The 20,627-nt window shown below is 39.0% G+C and overlaps 1 protein-coding gene across 1 annotated transcript in view; it reads left to right on the top strand.

Moving 5' to 3' along the window:
• Window positions 1–310: 310 nt before the first annotated feature.
• The window catches only part of Ush2a (usherin), a 688,259-nt gene continuing 667,942 nt past the window's right edge, over window positions 311–20,627 (top strand). Inside the window, 2 exon segments of the mRNA XM_028876752.2 lie at window positions 311–783; window positions 4,729–4,894. Coding sequence (XP_028732585.1) covers window positions 311–783; window positions 4,729–4,894 — 639 coding nt within the window.

Genomic DNA, 20,627 nt, shown 5'->3' with positions numbered 1-20,627 from the left:
CTAAGTTATGTAGTTCAGAATGGACTTTGAGAAGTGCACCACTATTTTTTTTGTAGAAAGCTCGAAGTCCTTGTGCTTAGGATGAACTCTGGTTTCTCCTGACTTCTTGTGTGTTTGTTCACCAGACACCAGCTTCATCTCATGGCTCTGCCCTCCCTAAGGATACCCTTTCTCTGCCCTCCCTGTGTCCCAGAGATGGAGAATCCCAGGATTGAGATGGCCAGCATCTGAAGTGTTCCTGGCGAGCAGAACAGGCCTGGTTATTAATTTCGGAATGCTTCAGCAGGTGACGAATATTTTTTTTGTAGCCATGCATTACCTGGCTCTCTCACTGGGCTCCTTGCATCAGACCATGGAAACACTGATCTTTGCCTATTTGGCCTCAGTGTCGTTGGCTGCCTCACAGGGCCTCTTCCCAAGGCTGGAGAATGTGGGCACTTTCAAGAAGATATCCATTGTGCCAACCCATGCCACATGTGGATTCTCAGGCCCCAGCACTTTCTGTCATAGTGCAGAAGATGCTAAAAGTGTGCAGGGGTGCACCCAGAGGCTGTGTGTCCAGGACTGCCCCCACCGCTCTGCTTCTCCTCCCTACACTGCCCTCCTAGAAGGCCTCCAGAGCTGCCTCCCAGCAGACCACACTGATCTCCATCCCTACTCCAGAAGCAACTCCACAAGCTTCGTATTCAGAAGTCACAAGAACTGTTCTTCTCGACAAGATCTGAGGCTGGCAGCAGAATTTACCTTAGCAGTCTGGTTGAAGCCTGAGGGAGAAGGCGCAATGTGAGTAGCACCATCAGGGTTGTGGGTTTTCAGTTGGTCTAGGTCCCTGTAAAACCCGATTTGAAGATTATTGTAATCTGAGGTCTCGCCTAGAAATCGAGCTAACAATAGAGATGTGCAACTGCAGGGTCCCTCCAGTTGAAGACCAACCGCTGTGTTAGTCTCTCCTCTTCCAGCTTCACAATCTGAATGTTCTTTTTCCATCTGTTATGAATAGAGTTGACCATGAAAATGAAAGGGGGGAAATGTTTGTATTGGAGGGCAATATATGTGAACATATATCAATCATATACACAATATCCATTACATATAATAGTTATATATGATATAATATACAATTTAGTTACACATTGATAAATATCAATTATATTTGAGTAATTATTCATTCATTTATTTCTCATACACTAGCTGATCTTTTCGGTCCTAGCCTTTGGAATCTAGAGGAAGTTCAGAGTGCATTTGTAGGCACAGGTGCTAGTAATAGAAATAATTATGTTTGAAGTCTTGCTCGAGTGTTCCTTATGCTTTGTTCTTACAAAGTGTTCCTACTATAAAATAATTTTTTTTTACTATGAAAGTAGCTTTTTGGAGGCTTAGGACTGTCTTGCTTATCTTATACTTTCTCAATAAATGTTTGTGTGATTAATGGAATACCTTCAATAACGGAGTGGGACATATGAATAGCATTCTACCTCTCAAACAGTACAGCCTTTGGTCTTCACTGTGTGCTGTTCTCACCTTCAAGTTTGTTAGAAAGTAGGTAAATTTGGTTTAAATATTAAGGCAACTCCATATAGTTAAAAGGGAGGTTTATTTTGTGGGGTAACTTACAAGTGAAAGGATAGGTTACAAGGTCTGGGAAAGGAGTCATGCAGTCCAGTGGTGTTCTCTGGAGAACTCTGCTCAGTCTACATCCAGCGTCCAGGATCCAGGAATCAAGAGAGCTCACCCATCTAGATCTTGGGTCTTCAGGCATCCTCTCTCGGCTCTGCCTTGTAGGTGTGACAGTTACCGAAGCCTCAAAGGGGGTGGTATTTCCAGGTCAAAGCTGGAACGGCTACCACCTTCTATAGGTAAACATGAAAAGTTCTCAAAAGCTTCCCTGTTGTTGGATCCACTAAGGATGCCCTCCACATGAGTTAGGAATGAGCTTCCCTACCACCAACTTTAGTCTGTGTGATCACAAGCTTTTCCTTCTGTAATCTTTTCTCACAATGATATTTGACACAAGTCCCCTAAATAATACAAAAACAGGCCAGAAAATTAATGAGCAACATTTTCAGCTGATCTTCATTTAATTTACTTTTAAAATATTAGTATATATGTATTTATATGTATGTGCATGTAAGTCCAGTCCAAGCACCTGTAGAGGCCAGAGAAGGCATTGGGACCCTAGAGCTGCCATTGCAGGTGGTTAGCAGCTTCCTGTCATGGGTTCTAGGAACCGAACCCAGGTCTTCTGCAAGAGCAGCAAGTGCTCTTAACTTCTGAGTCATCTTTACAACTCCTACTAATCCTTATTTTTTAATATTAAATTCATTCTTTGGCATTTTCTCCCATGCATAAAGTGTGTTCTAGTTACTCTTACTTCATCTTTTGTCTCCTAGTACAGTGTTGGGAACCCACCCACCCTTGTTATGTTTGCTTGGTGCGGCTGTGTTGGGCAAGTATCTCAAAACTTAGAAAACAACCAGGAAAATCTTGCCATCTTGCAAAAAAATGTGACTTAGATATCTGAGATGTTTACATTCCATCTGCCAAGTGAAAGTCCATGCCTTTTACTTTTATTTAAAAGTTGGAGTGAAAATAGTCCCAGGCCATTTTCCTTGTTTCTACCATTTCCCTGAAAAAGACTTTGCTGTTTTACTGTCGGAAATTCAAAGCTATTTGCTATGTCACCAGCATCCATATTTTAAAACATTTTTCTCTAGCTTGCAGAGACATCTCTGGACCGAATGTCTCTTCTATTGGCATGGTTTTTGTACAGATAAGGTAGATACAGGGACGTTCACGGAGGTGACAGCATGAGGTTTATAGTTTGGAGGGTCCATTGCTTGTATCAAGGTCATTTTCATTCTTGATGCTAAAATACCTATGGGAATTGGGGGAATTTTGGGTGTTTGCATTAGATAAGTAAAACAAACAAAACATGGATTATCCAATTATTGTGTATTCAGGAGCAGAATAAATCCAGTTCCTAAATATTTTACTCCCTGCCTTCCTCTCACATTTATTATCTCCCAAAGCTAGAGTGTTTACAAGCAAACAAAATAGCAAGGGAGATAATCAATAACATATTAAGAAAAGCATTTTCAGCAAGCTTGGGGAAATAAGTCTGCATTTGGTAAATACATTCCTGTGTAATGATTGAATTCTCACTTGTAGATTTACACTCAAGACAAATGAACAAAGGAAAACTCTTAGACTAAGGCCCATAGTCTTGGGATACAGGTAGTATTTTCTTTGTCAGTAAATCACAAATATTCAACTACTGAAGGGTTAAAAATAGCCTGGAGCACTACATATGTATGCATGTATGTATGTATGTATGTATGTATGTATGTATGTATGTATTTAAAAAGCTAGCTTTTATCTAAAATTATTTGCCAAAATTAAGAAGATGCTTTACTTCATATCTTACCGAACACAGGCAAAAAGATACTAAATTAGTGTCAATAAAAGAGGAACCCTTGCTCTATCCAATCTTACTCTATTTTCTAACTCAGGACAAAATAGATGAGGGTGAAGTGAGGTTTTTAAATGTCCCTTGTAAGGATAATTTTGAAATATCTTTAGCAGCAATTCTTGGGTGGCCCAATTTTGCCTTTGCCTCTGGGATTCTCCTGACTGAATTGATCAGTTTTGAGGGAAGGAGTCTGTAGTATTCTTTACATCTCCACATCCTCAGAACACTGATGCCCCAATGGATAGATACTTGTTCCTACCAGAATAGCAAAGCATGTTTAGTGTACAGGAAGGGCTGTTTACACATTGTTGAGCTAAGAAGAAGGTTTCGTGATCAGTGGTGCCCAAGGAGATGCCTGGCCTGAATAGATGGCATTCAGGCAAGGAAAGAGTCTCAGACTCCAAAATTCGTACCAGGAGATTATGAGAGAAGTAACCTTTTAAAAAAAATTCCAACCCAGAACAGTGGCATACACCCATTACTTCAGCACTGAGGAAACTTGGACAGAGAGACTGCAAGATCAAAATCAGCTTGGGCTAGGTAGCAAAGCCCATTCATTCTCTGAAGTAAAGTCTGTCTTAAGCCCTAGAGACTTCCTAAAAGCTGTCCTATGTCATCATGGTGCTACTTGATTTTAGAAGGTTTCCGTCCAAGACCATTCTATGATCTCAGTGTCTGAGCTGGCCTGCTGGCCATGGAAAAGACAAGCAGTCCTCTTATACACAGTTTTTGACTTCTGGCCAGTGTAAGATGAAGAAAGAAGAGGCGGTAGTTGTTCATTTTTTGTTTCATCATAGGAATCAAATAGAGCAAGTCTGACTCCAGGGGTAATAATGTAGAGCCTTCCATGGATTCCAGATTCACTTAACATTAAAAGAAGAAAGATTTGCCCTGGTAACTCAATACCCATGTGGGATGGGGTATGTCCTACCACTTCCTATAAAAGGAATAGCCAGGGAACTAATGAGCCAGTAGCCTAAATGTTAGTTTTCCAGTAGGATGCTATGCTTTCACATTCCATCATGAATCTCTAATGAAGGGTGTTGAGGCTCTCGGGAATATATTGTAAATAAGAATTTTATTTTTATTGAAATAAAATGAATTCTGTTGGAATAAAGCTTTCTAGGGTGTAGCAAGGTTCTGGCACTTATTGAAAGTACACTTTGAGTCGGGGTTGGGGCCACATGACCACGGCAATACCCTGCCTGTCGTTTTGGTTGGATGCTGACCTTTTTTGTCTTTTCTGGTTGCTTCCTTAGGTGTGTGATGGAAAAGACAGTGGATGGGCAGATTGTGTTCAAAGTTACAATATCTGAGAAAGGGACCATGTTTTATTATCGCACAGTAAATGGTTTGCAGCCTCCAATAAAAGTAATGACACCAGGGAGAATTCTTATGAAGAAATGGATTCATCTCAGTGTGCAGGTGAGTAAAATAAAAAATATTTAACATGTGGTTAAACACGGGGCTCTGTCATCCTGTCTCCCCTTTAAATGGCATCTACCCAGAGAAGCCGAAGCGGTATCTAAATTCCGGGTACATGTAAATGACAGCAAAGGAAGGCTGATATTTCAATGACCTCACGCTGTATCTCCTGGTGTGTTAGTGGCGTCTCCCCCTTATACTGCTGTAAAAATCTCAGCCCCAGAGCTGAACAGTAATGATGCCATGGGCACTAATCACATGTCCAGGGAGTTTCTGTTTTATTTGGCTGCCACATTTTATGTTTAGACGCTAACTCCTTTGGAGTCCAGCACAGATCTCACTAGTTATGGTGGCATTTAAATCCTCGCTTGGTTTCTACAGCTGTCTTTCTCAGATAGTGGCTGATGATGTGAATGAAACTTGGCTGTTGCATTAAATCAGTGACCTTAGAACTAGTGAACTTTGCACTTGAGGCATTCGGAAGGTGTTAGATCATCACTGTACTTGTCAACCACAGTTTGGAAGACACGCAGAGGCCGTCAGAGGCTGAGGTGGCTGGGAGATGTCTGGCATTTACAGTGTCTGGAATGGAGACAGAGCAGCTTTTTGTTTCTTCAGGGCTTTGGGTGCCTCAGTGCTACCTAACACACTTGTGCTTTTCAAACCAGAGTTAGAGTGTGCGCCATTCGCCAGGAGGTGCTCCCCTCTGAGCACTAACCCAGGGGTCAGCATAATTCCTTATCACATTAGAGGATACTTGTAGCCTTGTTCATTTTATAAAAATTATCTTTGATTTCAAACACACATGCATGCAGATGTATATGCAAACATATGTGTATACCCTTAAACACACACACACACACACACACACACACACATATATATATATAGTTATATATGCCTATATATAAAGAAAGCAAGCATAAATTGCATATCTATACATCCATTTATATATATACATACCTATATATTGCCCTGAATCAGGTAGTAAATAGATTTCCTTAAGGAAAGTCTTGAGAATTCTTAATTTGGTTTACATAATTATTTTGACGATATCATTCTTCATAATTTGAGAACATAGTGTATGCACATTTGCATAACAGTGAAGCAGCAGCCCCCAAAGAAAAAATGTATATTTTTATATGTGTATGTATATGCATGTGTATATTTATACATACATACATATACACATATATATATATGTATGTATATCACAATTGGTTAAATGGTTTTCTGGAGGCATTCAGAGAGTCACCACACCTACTTTGGTTTTTGCTTAAGACATTAGCTCAGTGAATGTGGTTGATGGGGATCAGGGCTCCCTTGTACCCTATGCACAGGGATATGTGCAGAGGATGGATCACACCCAACATCAGGCCCTGTAATAATAGCTTGGGCTCACCCTGGCAGTTCTCACTGCGTAGTGGTTCAGTAGTTAACAGATAGGGAACTGTCTATCTTGTGTCTAGAAGTTGCCCATTCTAATAATTGATTGGTACAACCAAATTGGGCTCTAATTTTTAAAGCAAGGAAGTAGAAACTTCTAGATGCCAAACATCTGTCTGCTTTCAGCAGATTTTGGTGTCTGCAATGATAAAGACAGTCTCTCTGGTTACCTTTGTTTGGCCTGGTCTGTGAAAATGGGTGGGGCTTGGGCAGATGTAGCACATGAAAGCTCGAAGAAGCAAGTTCCAATTGCAAAGAGACATCTGTGTCTGAACTACCATCCTGGGAGTGGAGACTTGGGGGCCACCACTGAAGTCAGAATTGTCATTTCTATGCACATCAGAGGGAAAATTGTTGCCTAGGTTAGGTGAATTTTTGTTTTTAAATCCTCCCTTCTTTGAAGGTTAACATACTGATGGTTTAAGTTTTTTTTAATTATTATAGTTTGTGTGTATGAATGTCTTGCCCACATTTAGCCAAGTGCACTTTCATGTTTTTAGCGCCAGAGGAGGCCAGAAGTGAGTATCAGATCTCCTTGAACTGGAGTCACAGGGGTTGTGAGCCACCATGTAGGTGCTGGGAACAGAACCTTGGCTCCTGGAAGAGCATCAAATTCTTTTAACTGCCGGGCCATTACTCCATTTCCAATGCTGGAGTAAATGAGGCTGCTGGTATTCTAAACTGTCTACTGTGGGATAATTTACCCTTTCTGATTTATTAGTTTTTATTTGTCTGTTTTGTTTTGTTTTACTTTCTGACTTAAAAAATTGTACTTGAGTTTTTGAGACAGGCATTGATTGATGCTCTGCCTCGGTGGACACTAAGCTGTTGCCCAGACTCCCTACAAATTGTAGCCCTCCTGCTTCTATTTCCTAAGTCCTGAGATTACAGACATGTGCCACTGTGCCTGGCTATTACGTTTTTTAAAATAAAATCACTCTACTCTAATTAACTCACAAAAGAAAACATCACACAGCTAGATTAATGAAGCTGATTTAAGCACTTGACTGTTCCCAAATCCATACATCTCAGTGAACTTCTACAAAGTTGCAATGGTCATGATGAAGTCACAGAGCTTCTCTGAGGGCCTTACACTTTCACTGTCAATTATATTTTTATTCACTTATTAACAACAAAACCTAAAAAGTAATTAGCTTTATTTCCTCGTTCATTACTCATGTGTCCTCTTGTTACCATACATAAACTACACAAAAACACCAGGTCTCATTGTAACACTTCCACGTGTGCATACAATATGCCCTGATCATCCTTGTCCCCTCTTAACCATGGGCCTTGTGTGTGTGTGTGTGTGTGTGTGTGTGTGTGTGTGTGTGTGTGTGTGTGATATGTGTGCACATGTGGGTGGGTGCAGGTATCCATGAAAGCCAGAGGAGGAGATTAGAACTTCAGTTCTATCACTCTCTCCATCGTGTTCCCTGAGACAGGATCTCTTGCTGAGCCTGGACTCTGGCTAAAGCCAGCAAGTTTGTGTTATGAAATCTCACACCTCCACTCCCGAGAGTGCACTTGTCCAGGTGCACAAAGCCATGCCTAACTTTTTAGGTAGCAGCCGGAGATTTGAACTCAAGACCCTCAGACTTGTACAACGATCTTTCTTATTTATCTCCAGAGCCATCTTTCGACGTGCCTCCCTTTTTTCCTAATAATCCTTCTGACTTCTCATCTTTTGGTTTGTTTGTTTCTGTATTCTACAATGACAAAAAGAATGTAATGCTTATCTTTCTGTTCCTTTTTGGGAATGATGCAATTATGTCATAATCTCAAAAATAAAAAATAAAGATGTCAACAAAGTACCATCTGCAAGAGAATAAAAAGAAAAAGTAAAAAGAAAAAAACAAAAAATGTCACACACACACACACACACACCAGTCAACAACAAATTTGTGTGTGTGTGTGTGTGTGTGTGTGTGTGTGTGTAAATACATGTGCCAAAATAAATCAAAGGGACTAAATGCTATTTCCAGGGTGGTTCCACATGCAAAAATGGGTACTCCCCTCTGCTCCCTGAACTTGGTTATCTTCTCGGACAAAGCACCCCTTGTAGAGAGCAAAGACTGAGGATACTCAGTCCCTCTCTTGTATGTGCTGCTTTTCAGTGAGTCAGTGGAAATAGCTTGGAATAAGAGCTGACTGGAATAGCTCTCCTCCCTGCTCAGTATCCTAAGGAACCCAAACGTTCCCTCAAAAGGAAATCACTGGGACAGACTGTTTCAGCAAACCCCAGGACAAGTTGGCACTGAACTCCTCTGTGTATCTGGATCCCAGGCTCCTCCAGAAAGTTCACCCAAAGAACAGGACAGCACACTCCCCTGGGGTCTTGGAGTTCCCTGCACCTGAGCTACCAGCTGCTTCCAGTCTTCCAGGATATGTTCTTCAGTGAGCTTGCCACACTGGGCCACAAGGATGGGACAGCATGGGACAGGATGGGGCTGCTTTCTGTGAGCTTTAAGGAATGAAATGGTGTGAACTTTTCTCTCAAAGCCTTCTCGGGATGGATCCCCCATCACAGCAGCGTGCCTGTGTTTTCAGAAACACAGGCACATCTCAAACATTAGCTCCCCCAGCAGCTGCCGGGTCGTGTGCGTTCAGACAGCCTTGGGAGCCTGTATGTGTCTGTGTCAGTGTTTACCTACAACCTCTCCATTTTCCCTTTCCATGGCTTTTCCTGGGTGCTTGGTTCCATGATCCGTGTTTGCTTAGTATCCACTTGTCGTTGACAAAAATAGAGTATTGAGCAATGGAGATGGCACCTGTCACCAAACTGGATGATGTCAGTTCAATCCCCAGGGCCCCACATAGTGAAGGGAGAGCACCATGCCCTCAGACTTATCCTCTGACCACATGCAACTTGCCTTCTGGCCATCAGATGCATTCCATGGAACACACACACACACACACACACACACACACACACACACACACACAATGAATAAATTCAAAAATGTGAAAAAAAACCATTTAAAGTCAGAATGTTAACTTCTATAAAACATTTTTAAATGGCTTTAAATGATTAAATCCCTGGGCAACAAAGACACCAGGAAATGCCAGGCATGTGCACAGAAGAGATCTAATATCCTAAACACAAAAATATCCAAAATTGTTTTAGTGATAGCTATACCAGCATTTATTTGAAAGCCAGCATTTTGAGATAAGAGCTATCAGAAAAAGGGAAGTTTGTAAATTAATATTCATTTGGGGACTTCAATCTTACATGATGGTGATTTAAGTTTTGCTTTGGGATTGAACATTTTGGCCATTTCCGATTGTGTAATAAGGGAATTTATTTGTCATGCTTCTTATACTGAAACTTGAAAAATCAATTCGTGTGTTTATTAAGCAAATAGGGATAATCTTAGTAGGTTTTTAAGGGTTTAATATTCATATTAGATCAGAATATCTTATAACTACTAAGAGTTAGGTCTTTAAAATTTTGGAAATATAAAGGAATTCTATTGAATATTTTGTTGTGGGTTGGCAGGCCAAACTATTTGGAAGCATGTGTTTAGATATCTGTCACTTGAAAGTAAAACTATTGAGTCTCCTGTGAAAGTTGTATTTGCTGGTAATCATTTCCCACACTTCAAGGAACCTATGGCCTCAAGGAATCACCAGTAGGGTCTCTCTAGAAACTATGCTGAATTACAGGAAAACATGAGCTGCACCTGACAAAGTGCCAGGATAAGGGGTCTCAAGGATGATCTTAGCCCTGGGGATGGTAACATGCTCTGTGGCATCTGGAAGGCTCCCATCTACACTCACCAACAGAACCACAGAGGAGCCGAGCCAAAGCAGGATGAAGAAGGCAGCTTGATACAGTGAGTGGAGAAAGTATTGGTAAATAAGCTTGAACAATCAATAGAAGGAGGAGGAGGAAGAGAAGAATTATAGAGTCCTGGTTGTTGGTAAAGTATGTTGTTTTGATTTATTTCTTCAGTTTGAAAAAGGAAAACTATTAAGAATTCTGGAAACAGACATGCAGTTTAAGGAACAATTTGTTAGATAAATGAGTGTACCTCATTTATACAGGTCTTGAGTACCTGTACATATGCACAGTAAATATGGCTGTTTAAACGCCCCTGTCGGGGAGGGACATGGAGCAGAGATGCCATGGAAGCTTTGTCAGGTTAGAATGCTGTCTAGGTACGTTCATGGGAGCTCTACCTTGACCCTCAGCCTCGTTCCATGGTCTCCCAACCACATTGCTCCTTTGCTAGTTCTCATTGGTTGCACCTGTAATTTCATGTCTAGTGACGTAAGCATGTATTACACATCATTTCTTCAGGCAGAGCCGTATCTATTTAGCCATCACCTAAGCTAGTTGAATGTTTGGGGGTTTTCAGAGCAAAGTCAAGACAAAGAATTTATGAAGTTTTTTGAAACAATCGGCTAAAAATTAGAATAGCTGCTATTGTCAAGTCTGGTTCATGTATGTAACATTAAGCATCTTACATGCTCACATTGCAGATGCAGATTGTAGCTGCACTGCATTAACTATTGCCATGGTGGAGGTGAGAAAATGGGAGCCTTTAAGAGTTAATGCTGCCTGCCTATATATAGTATTAAATTTACCTAACCTTCAATTAAAATTCATAAATTGCCGCAAGGGCTGTAAAGTTGGCTCAGTGGTTAAAATAGCTTCTTGCTCTTGCAGAGACCAGAATTTGATAGCCAGCACTCACAATGGGCAGTGCACAACAGAATGTAACTCGTCTAGCTCCGGTGATCTTATGCCTTCTATGACCTCACAGGGCACCCTACCAACACACAGACACACAGACATGCATGTAAGTTCAAGTATTTTAATAAACTAATTGCCATAAAACTAAGTCATCATAAAAATCTAAAGGGTCATTTTCAAAGTTCTATGACCAACAAAAGTAAAATCCCACCAGAACTGAAAAAACTCAATTGTAACAGAAATATAGTTTTGGTATGTTTGTAAATGTTCTTAACATATTTACAGTGCATGTATGTGTTATGTTTTACATATGTATACATTCATAGAAAGAGTCGATATATTTTGAAGCTGGATCTCTCATTCCTATAAGTGGTTTAAATGTATAACAGGATTATTCTATGTAAATTGTACTAAATAGTTCTATGCACAAGTCATGGCTGAAGAGAAGGCTCAGTGTGTAAAGGTATTTGCTACCAAGCCTGCCAGCCCAAGTTATATCCCCAAAACTCACATGATGAAAGGAGAGAACTGACTCATGTAAATAGTCATCTAAAATCCACACTGGCCTTATGACACATGCACACACACACACACACACACACACACACACACACACACACACACCTTTCAGAAAGTAAAGGAAATAATACAAGACTTACTGAACTATGTTCTACCTTAATCTTACTTGATACCTCCAATCAGCCAGTGCATGCTTCAGCTTTATGATGGCATGAAAGTAATATAGTTCACATTTTGAGTTTTGATCTTTTCCTGGGATGTACAGCAATATATGATGCACATCCTGTTGGGATGCTGGGCAGTTATAGTGATCTTCAGTTTCCAGTTAGTCATACAATCCTAAGGATAACCCACCCATACTCTCCAATGTCAATATCCTGTGTAGCTCAGTCATCATGATTGGAAGACTAAGGCATACTAACTGCATTTTCAATTCACATTGTTTCCATCTTATACCTGGATTCTGGATTGCTAACTCTACTGTAATTGGAGCATCTGCATTTCCAAAAGTCACATGTGTGTAACATGATGCCTTCAGCCAGGCTAGCAGAGGGGCAAACGTTTCACGTATACCACATGCAGTGTCAATAACCTTTTGACAGGGCGTGTGTTGAATGTGGAAGATGCAAAGGCCAGCAGCTCAATTGCTGTGAGCAGACTATAAAGCATGATGTGGACTGAGGAGTGGTCAGAAGAGGCTGTGCATTAAATATCACCAGGCATTCTGCAATTTCTTAGATGAGAACCTGTGGATATGCTGGGAAAGGGACAGGAACGAGGCGTTATAGCAGATAAATCATAAATACTGATAAAGGAACTATTTACTTAGAAATTATATTGGGGAGAACAACTCACTAAATAGGATAAGGCAGAGTCAGGATAGTCCTGATGTCCTCTCCCACACTGCTCTGGCCACCTGAGGCAGTCCGCACTATCCAAGCCAATGAGGGAGAGAAGAGAGTGAGGCATATGTGCCACTCAGCTTAAGCTAGCCCCGAGGCCATGCCCTATGGTCTGGTACCTCAAGGTCATAGGTGGAACAGGTACCCACTGCAAGGAGTAAGGAGAAGAAGGGAGAAATACATGGCATGGGCGGGTTACATTTTGATAAGTACCACTTGACTAAATAGAGGGAAAACAAGCATCCTGAAGACAAGGATGAAGGCAGGCTACTGGAGCCCAGCTGAAACAGTATTATGTGTCAATGACACATATGCTGAGGACACATTAGTTACTAAAGCTAGAACCTTTGTTGATGGAAAGAACAGAGAGTTCATGAATCCTAGTACTCTGGTGCGTACAGTTGCATAAAGTCTAATTTGCCCAAAAAGGCACAAGAAAATAAAGATGTTTTTGATCTATAGCATGAGCTGAGCTTCAGTTCACAACCATAATTCCACCTTTAGATATCATTAGCATTAACAGGAAACTAACGTTTCCCATGCTCATACTCCATTATGTCTTCACTGGGCTGAAATGGGGTCTGTGTATAATTTCTTCCCATCTTGATGAACTTAGAAGTATGTAAGAAAATAAAGCAACCAGAGAGAGCCCAATGCAGGGAAATACCAACTTTTAATCAGATGTGTTGAGAAAGGTGCTTAAAGACAGTGTCATATCAGTTAATCCTTAAAGACAAATAGGCATTTGGTTGGGGTACAAGAGGGAAACTGGAAATTCTATGCAGGAGGAGGAGGGGAGTGGAACATGGAAACTCAAAACGGTGTAAGGTATCTGGGAGAGATACTGCGTTACTTAGAAGTACGTACATCATGTCAAGCAAGAAGGGCTAAGAAAAACTAGCTTGGAGACTTACAGCAGTAAAGAACTTTTTGGTGGGGTAGGGGTGTCTCATTTGATATATAGCTCATGATTTTTTTAATTAATGGGGTCTAAATCCTACTTAGTAATTTTTATTATACTGTAGTGTCACTATTAAAATTATAAAACACATAGAATATACCATGTACAAGCCCAAAATTGTCTTATTTAGCTTACGTGCATAAGAGAACAGCACGTGGCATGCTGTAGTGTTTACCTTGGTTAAGTCTGAATGTCATCAGGATAATATTTTACAGCAAAAGCATAAGACCAATGAAATAATTTCTACAGGGACACTTCTAATCAAGACATACAGAAAGCCATGAATAAATTAACATTTAAACTTAGAAACTGATATTTGAAGATGAACGTACCTATTTATTTCTGCAAGAAAATGGCTAGTCCTCAATGATAGCTATAAAATATACAATATATATAAAAAAGAAATATATATAAATATCATGCTCTATGTTGATTCCATACAGCACTAAAACTGAAATTTGCAATAAAAATAGTGTTTTTCTGTGTCTACTTAGTTTTTTTTATTAAACAATGTCTAGCCTTGAAAATGCCACCGTGGTGATTCTGTCAAATTTATAATGGTTCCCATTCGATGATGGTGCTGCTTAAACCCGTTCACCTAATGGAATTGTCATTCCTAGCGTCTTCGCCTAAAAGCCAAGTATAATAAGACTTGGGTGATTTTCCCCTTTTTGTGGGTAGTTGTTTTTGTGCCCAAAGGGCTAACAGATGTTGTTGGTTGAACATCACCAGTCAGAGCAGTGTGCACACTGCCCAGGGCAGAACTGGGCCCATGGTATGCATCAGTTCAGAAAGGAATGGCTGCTCGCAAACATGGAGTTGTACAGTTTTATTTCCCCATCTATTTCCTTTGATGTTTCCCTCTTAAATACAACATTTCAAGTTATTCAAGCTTTCTATATGAGTCTGGATATATAATAACCAGCTGTATTCAAGGCTAGTTTTCATATCTATGTAAAGAAAAACACTTTTAAAAGACAAGTTTTCCAAGAATGGAAACATTATTACAGGTTCACTTAGTTTCCAGTGATCTATTTATAATTTAATATTATAAGTATTTATGTCATGTACAGAAATTGCATTCCAAATTAAAAGATGAAATGACTATGAACTGTATGTCTGAAAAGTAGAAAAGTAATTAGATATATTTTGTTTGTGTTTAGTATCCTGTTGCTTTTATCATGGGGATTTGAGAAGGGTGGGAAGGGACAGAAAATCTATGACTTGAATAGGGCTTGAGAGCAAAGTGCAGGGCCATGGGGAGAGGCTCTGATACCTGAGGATAAGGGCCAATTGCTCTTGCCAGCCTCGGTATGGTGGAGGAGCCCCAGGGGGTTAGATTATACATGCATGCTATGTAATTTACAGTTGGTTTCTGGGAAGGAAACCCCTTGGGCTGTTCTAGTTATTTGGCAAGAATGTTCCACACAAATACTTTGGAGGTATTTTTTTTCCCACAGTATCTTTACAGAAAACAATCAAGTTCAATGTTTGGGTTGAAAATGAGACATAGAAAAGGACAGTTGAAGGGATTAATTATGAATTCTGTTGTGACCTCATACACATGAACAAATACTAACTATTATGAATAAATTCCTTAAAACATCTCCCAGGTTAACACACAATGCATCTCAAAATGTGTGGGATAAAGGCTTTTATAAATATTAAAGTGATGAAGGTCATGAGAAAATCTGAAAACTTAGGGGCACAGAGGTTGAAGCATATATCTTGCATAGATAGTGCTTCTCTGTGTTTTTGTTGATTGATATTTTAATCATATGTATTTATGGGATACGTCATGATAATTTGCTACATGTATGCAGTGGGTAAAGATTGAATTGGAGTAATTAGCATCTCTGTCTCTTAATAATTTAATTAACATAATTATATATATTTATGAACTGGAGTGTAATGTTTCAATGAATGCGTACAATGTGTGCATTTCAAATCAGGATGCTAAAGTTTATATATCTTTACTCTGCATTTAGAGACGAGCCTTTCTCCTAGTTACTCACACAAGGCTTGATAGGTTATTGTGAACTCTCATCACTTGACTGTGCTATAGATTACTAGAACTTGGTACTTCTGTCTATCTAACTAGTTTGATTTCTTAGCCCTTCCCTCTGTCATTTCTAAGACTAGTGACTACTGCTTCATGTTCAGAGGTCAGTCTTTGTGGTGCAGTGTTTTTTCATGTTGCCTTCTAGTTCCATTCATTTTACTGAAATGATAGAATATCATTTTTTCATGGATTAGAAGACTTTCAGCGAACACAAAATATGACACTTATAATCAGTCCATATCTTGACAGGAGTCTAGTCTGCCTATAACATACCCAGAAGTGAGGTAGCTGGAAATCACAGTAATTCTATCTTGTTTTTTTTTGTTGTTGTTGTTGTTGTTTTTTGTGTGTGTCATCTCTATCATGTTCTCCATCATGGCTTTACTGATTTACATTCCTACCAAAATCTTAAAGTTTCTTTTTATTCACATTCTTCTAAGTATTTGCTAGTTTGTTTAAAATATATCATAAACTAATATCAATTATAGTAACCATATTACACTAGCTAGAAAAACAATCCTTATTTGACCATATTTTGGTCGGTATTATCTATTGTCTTTCTTTTCCTCATCTTACCTACTCTTCCAGTATTAAGTAACCACTATCCTATAATGAACATTTCAGAGATCTGATGAGATCAGCATGTTCAGGGTAGATAGAGCCACAGGCCTCATTATCTCCATATGATGAGATCAATGTTGGTGTCTTCTATGGATATTTGTCTCTCTGTTAGCTTATTTCATCTGGCACAGTGTCATCCATTTTCATCCACAATACTGCAATTCAAAGTTTACATTTTATCCAATTGAGTAACATACAACCATCAATGTACATAGCGTCCCTATTAATCTCCAAGCAGGTTGGATGATTCCCAGTCTTGTCCAATGGGAATAGTAAATAAGGATGGCTAATATGATTAAATCTGCTGGGTTTTCTGTGTGGACAATAATGTTATGTTATATGTTTTATATATATATATATATATTATATATTATATATATATAAATATTTGTTCATCTGTATTTTTCTGTTTTCCTTTTAGTAGTAGCTAGAATTCCTGCAAAAATTTGGAAATAGAATGGCATCAGTAGACACTTTTACCACTCTTGTTCCTCATCTCAGAAGTAAGCAATTCAATATTTCATCATGGAGTGCAATGCTAGCTGTAAGTACTCTTGTAGGCATTCTTTATCTAAATGAAGGAAATCTATCTTCTTTTTATACCTGAATAACATTAACAAATTTAAAATACATTTTATGAATACAGTGTTTTTGTTTAATGAACATCAAAAAATTCCAAACTAGTATTCAACTGTCTAAATATCAAAATAACCCCACTCCTGCTTCAAAGATGATTACTGCATTTTATCAGTTTAAAAATGTATCCATTTCCTAATGCTGAAAATGAGATAACAGTGTAAAGTCTACCTAGACATAAACAATAAAGATCTGGTGTTGATCACTGTGTATCCATTTTTCATTATGAATGGTTGCTGGGTTTGTTAGAGGCTTCTCATGACTTCTCTTTAGCCTGTCAATGTGGTTGACTACACTGATGAATTTTCAAATACTAAACAAACACCACATGCCTGAAACAAAACCTGTTTAATCCTTTCGTATAATTTTAGGTGTTGCTGGATTGATTTGTTTTTTTTTTTTTTTTCACTTTCTTAAAGTGGGAATTTAAAATGTCAATAATCTTTTCCCTCAGTGACTCAGTTTGTCATTTATATTGGTTAAATGCTCCCTCTTCACTTGAAATTCATGTATATTTTCCTATTTTTCTCTGTGTTATATGGTTTCATATTTTTTGTTTTTAAGTAATTTCCTTTAAACATCCATTAAGAATGGGTTGCCAATGACAATTCTCTCCCCCCTCCTCTCTCTCTCTCTCTCTCTCTCTCTCTCTCTCTCTCTCTCTCTCTCTCTCTCTCTCTCACACACACACACACACACACACACACACAGAGAGACAGAGACAGAGAAAGAGTGTATGTTCTTATGTTAAGGTCTTCATTTGCTAAGGATTGGGTGTTAAAATATCATAATTTGTGCATTTGCCTCATTTTTATTTGATGCTGTGTCAACTCTTGCTTCCTGCACCCGAAGAAGCTCTCATTAGGTCTGTGCACATTAGGGTTATGACGTCTTTCAGCTCAAGCAAACCTTTTACCATTATGTGATGCCATTCTTTACTGCTAACTCGTGCTTTGTCCTCAAGCCTGCATTGCCTGATACAAACGTGGTTTCCCCTCTTTGTGCTGAATGCTTGCACACTGCCTTTTCCCTCAAACTCTTAATAACAGCTTCATGTGATTCATGGAATTGGTTTTCACATATATAGTGTTTATTTTCCAATCATGAATTTTGACAATTTTAATTGTTCTTCAAGAAAGCTTCTTGTCATGTAATATAGCATGGCCCAGGACTTGTGGCCCTTCTGTCACCTGGCTAAAATTGCTGATATTAGAGGTGTACGTGTTCATGCTTGGATAAACACTAATATTGTGTTCTAACCCAGTCTGCCCTAACCTTTCAGTATTTGGTTATCTAGGCTATTTAAATCTAATCTTCTTATTTTTACCTTAGCCTTGTGTCTGTAGCCTTTTACTTTGTCTGGTATATTTTGTAGTTGTTGGTGGTTTATTTGCTTATTTTTCTTTTGCCCATTTTCTGTCCCGAAGGCACCACATGATACTTGAACAGATTTTACAATCCCTCCTTGAATTTTAGAATAACATTTGAGTATATCTTTTATAGAGTGTTTTAGTAGTTCTCAGTGTTTACATATACACAACTCACTTATCACAGTCTACTGATGTGGACACTTTTTTCTTGGGCTGAGGGACAGAAGCCTTTTTTCCACTTAGGCTTTTTACTCATCCTGATTTTAAATGTAATTGTCCTGAGTAATTCCTGCACACACTTTCAGCATGACCTTCAAAATTTCATAATGTTTGCTTCTACCATAATATCTAACATCACAGGTTGAGAAGGAAGATAATTATTAAGAGTTTTACTCTTTCTTCATTTTGTTTCTCTTTTGTAAAGTTTGTTGTTGTTGTCCTTTTGTTTTTAAAGTCATTCTTGGAAGCTAAGTTGGATGAAAGCTAGTACCCTTATACCCATTCATCTGATGAGGTCCCAATTTTCCTCTGCATTATTAGAGTACATTTTTTTTTTGCTGGATTTAAATTTGTGATTGACAGCTAATTTCTTTCATTGCTCTGTTCTGTGCCACTGCTTCTGGCCTGCTTTTGCATTTGATGAGTGATCTGCTGCTGGTCAGTTGTTTTACACTGCTTTTCTGTAGTTCCTCTGCTGGTTTTTCAGGGTGAATTTGCTTGTTTCTTCCCTTCCTTCCCCTTACTTTCTCTGAGTCTGAAGTGCAGGTGTCATGTTATAGATGTACCAGCTGGGATGGGCATCCATGGTCAGTTCTCTGTGTTTTGGCCAATTGTGGGGGGTGGGGTGGGACACAAAAATGGAAGGAAAGTACTTCATACTGAATGATAAACAAAAACATAAAGTAGAAGAGGGCTGCAAAGGGGAAATTTAGAGAATTTATGATTCTAAATACTTGTATTGGGAAATGGTGGTTTAAAATTGATGTCCCTAGCTTCTATTGTAAAGCACTAAAGAAAGAATAATTAATTATGCCTTAAGAAATGAAAGGAAATAGTAACATTAAGGTCAGAAACCAGTGAAACACGGGTTCCTTGCAAGATGGATAAAACTGAAAACCTTTAATTACCTGATAAAGTATGGGTCTTATAACTTGACATGTATGAAATGAGAGAAAACACAATTTATATCAGTAGGGCAACATAAACACTTCTTGCTCAAAAGTTTCTCTGATGGAGGCAATCACAGTCTGCTTCTTTCCAGAAACAGTAATTTAGAGTGGTTACTTCATCTGTGCATATTGGAAGTTCAGGATCAGAGGTTTCTACATGTGCTAAATAAATAAATGGGTGTTATTCAGAAGACATGGGGGTTGACATCCATGTTGCTCCTGCAGACTTGAGGTTTTACCCTCTTTCTGTACTTGTTTGCTGTGGTATATTCATGGCCTTTGACTGTAGGAAGAGAGAACCTGAAGAGAATAAAGTTGGGCCATGAAGAATTTTATTAAGTACTTGTCTATCATTTAAAATGCTAATTAGGTTATAAACTACTCATCAGATTTGAAGAACATTTGCTGACAAAAGGATGTATGGGAAAATTTCTGAAAAAATGAATTAGATACAGGAAGCTTAAAGTAGAAGTTATGCTGATCAAATAATCAAGAAGTTGATTCTGGCAAAGCTTGACATGGTCTTATTGACCTATGAAAGTTTATAAAAGACCATATTAATACTTAGTGCCTGCCTTAGCTGACTGTGAAGTGCTTGGGAGAAGCCTGTCCTGAACATTTTCAGACTCTCTGAGAACTTTGCTGCAAACCTGTTCCATTATGGAAGTTGAGGGACAGGTTGAAATTGAATCTGGACTGAACAACATATGAAGTATTTGTGAAGTGACTGGAGTAATGTGATTTTGTGTTGACTATGTCTGTTGATAGTACCATGATAGGTAAAGAGGCATTTTTTTCATAATTAATTCTCAGCTAGAAGCATGTATAACTGTGAAAGCAGCATTTCTCTGGAATTGGTATTACTTTTCATACCATGACAAAGAGCAAATTAGAGCAGAAAGAGTTTATTTTGGCTTAAGGTTCTAGAGGGATTGTCCATAATGGTGGATAAGGCATGAAAGCTTGCTGATCACATTTCCATCTACCTACAGAAAGCAGAAAGTATGAAAAGTATTAAGGTAAGACTACATACTCTCAGAGCCTGCTCCCAGTGATAAACTTCCTCCAGTTCTTAAAAGGTAGATCACCTCCCTGTGGTGGTTTGAATAATAATGTCCCTATAGGCTCATATGTTTGAGTGCCAAGTCATTAATGTGTGGCATTATATGGGAGTGGTTAGGAGGTGTGGCCTTGTTGAAGTAGGTGTGGCTTTGTTAGAGGTGTGTCATTGGCAGTGGGCTCTGAGGTTTTAAAAACCCAAGCCAGGCCCAGAGGTTCTAGCTCTTCCTGCTGCCTGTGGATCAAAATGTAGAACTCTCAGCTACTTCTCCAGCACCATGCCTGCCTG

This window comes from Peromyscus leucopus, chromosome 15 (genome assembly GCF_004664715.2).
Source record: "Peromyscus leucopus breed LL Stock chromosome 15, UCI_PerLeu_2.1, whole genome shotgun sequence".
NCBI lineage: Eukaryota > Metazoa > Chordata > Mammalia > Rodentia > Cricetidae > Peromyscus > Peromyscus leucopus.
The sequence above is the reverse complement of the archived record's forward strand: the minus strand, read 5'-3'. Positions and strand labels throughout refer to the sequence as shown.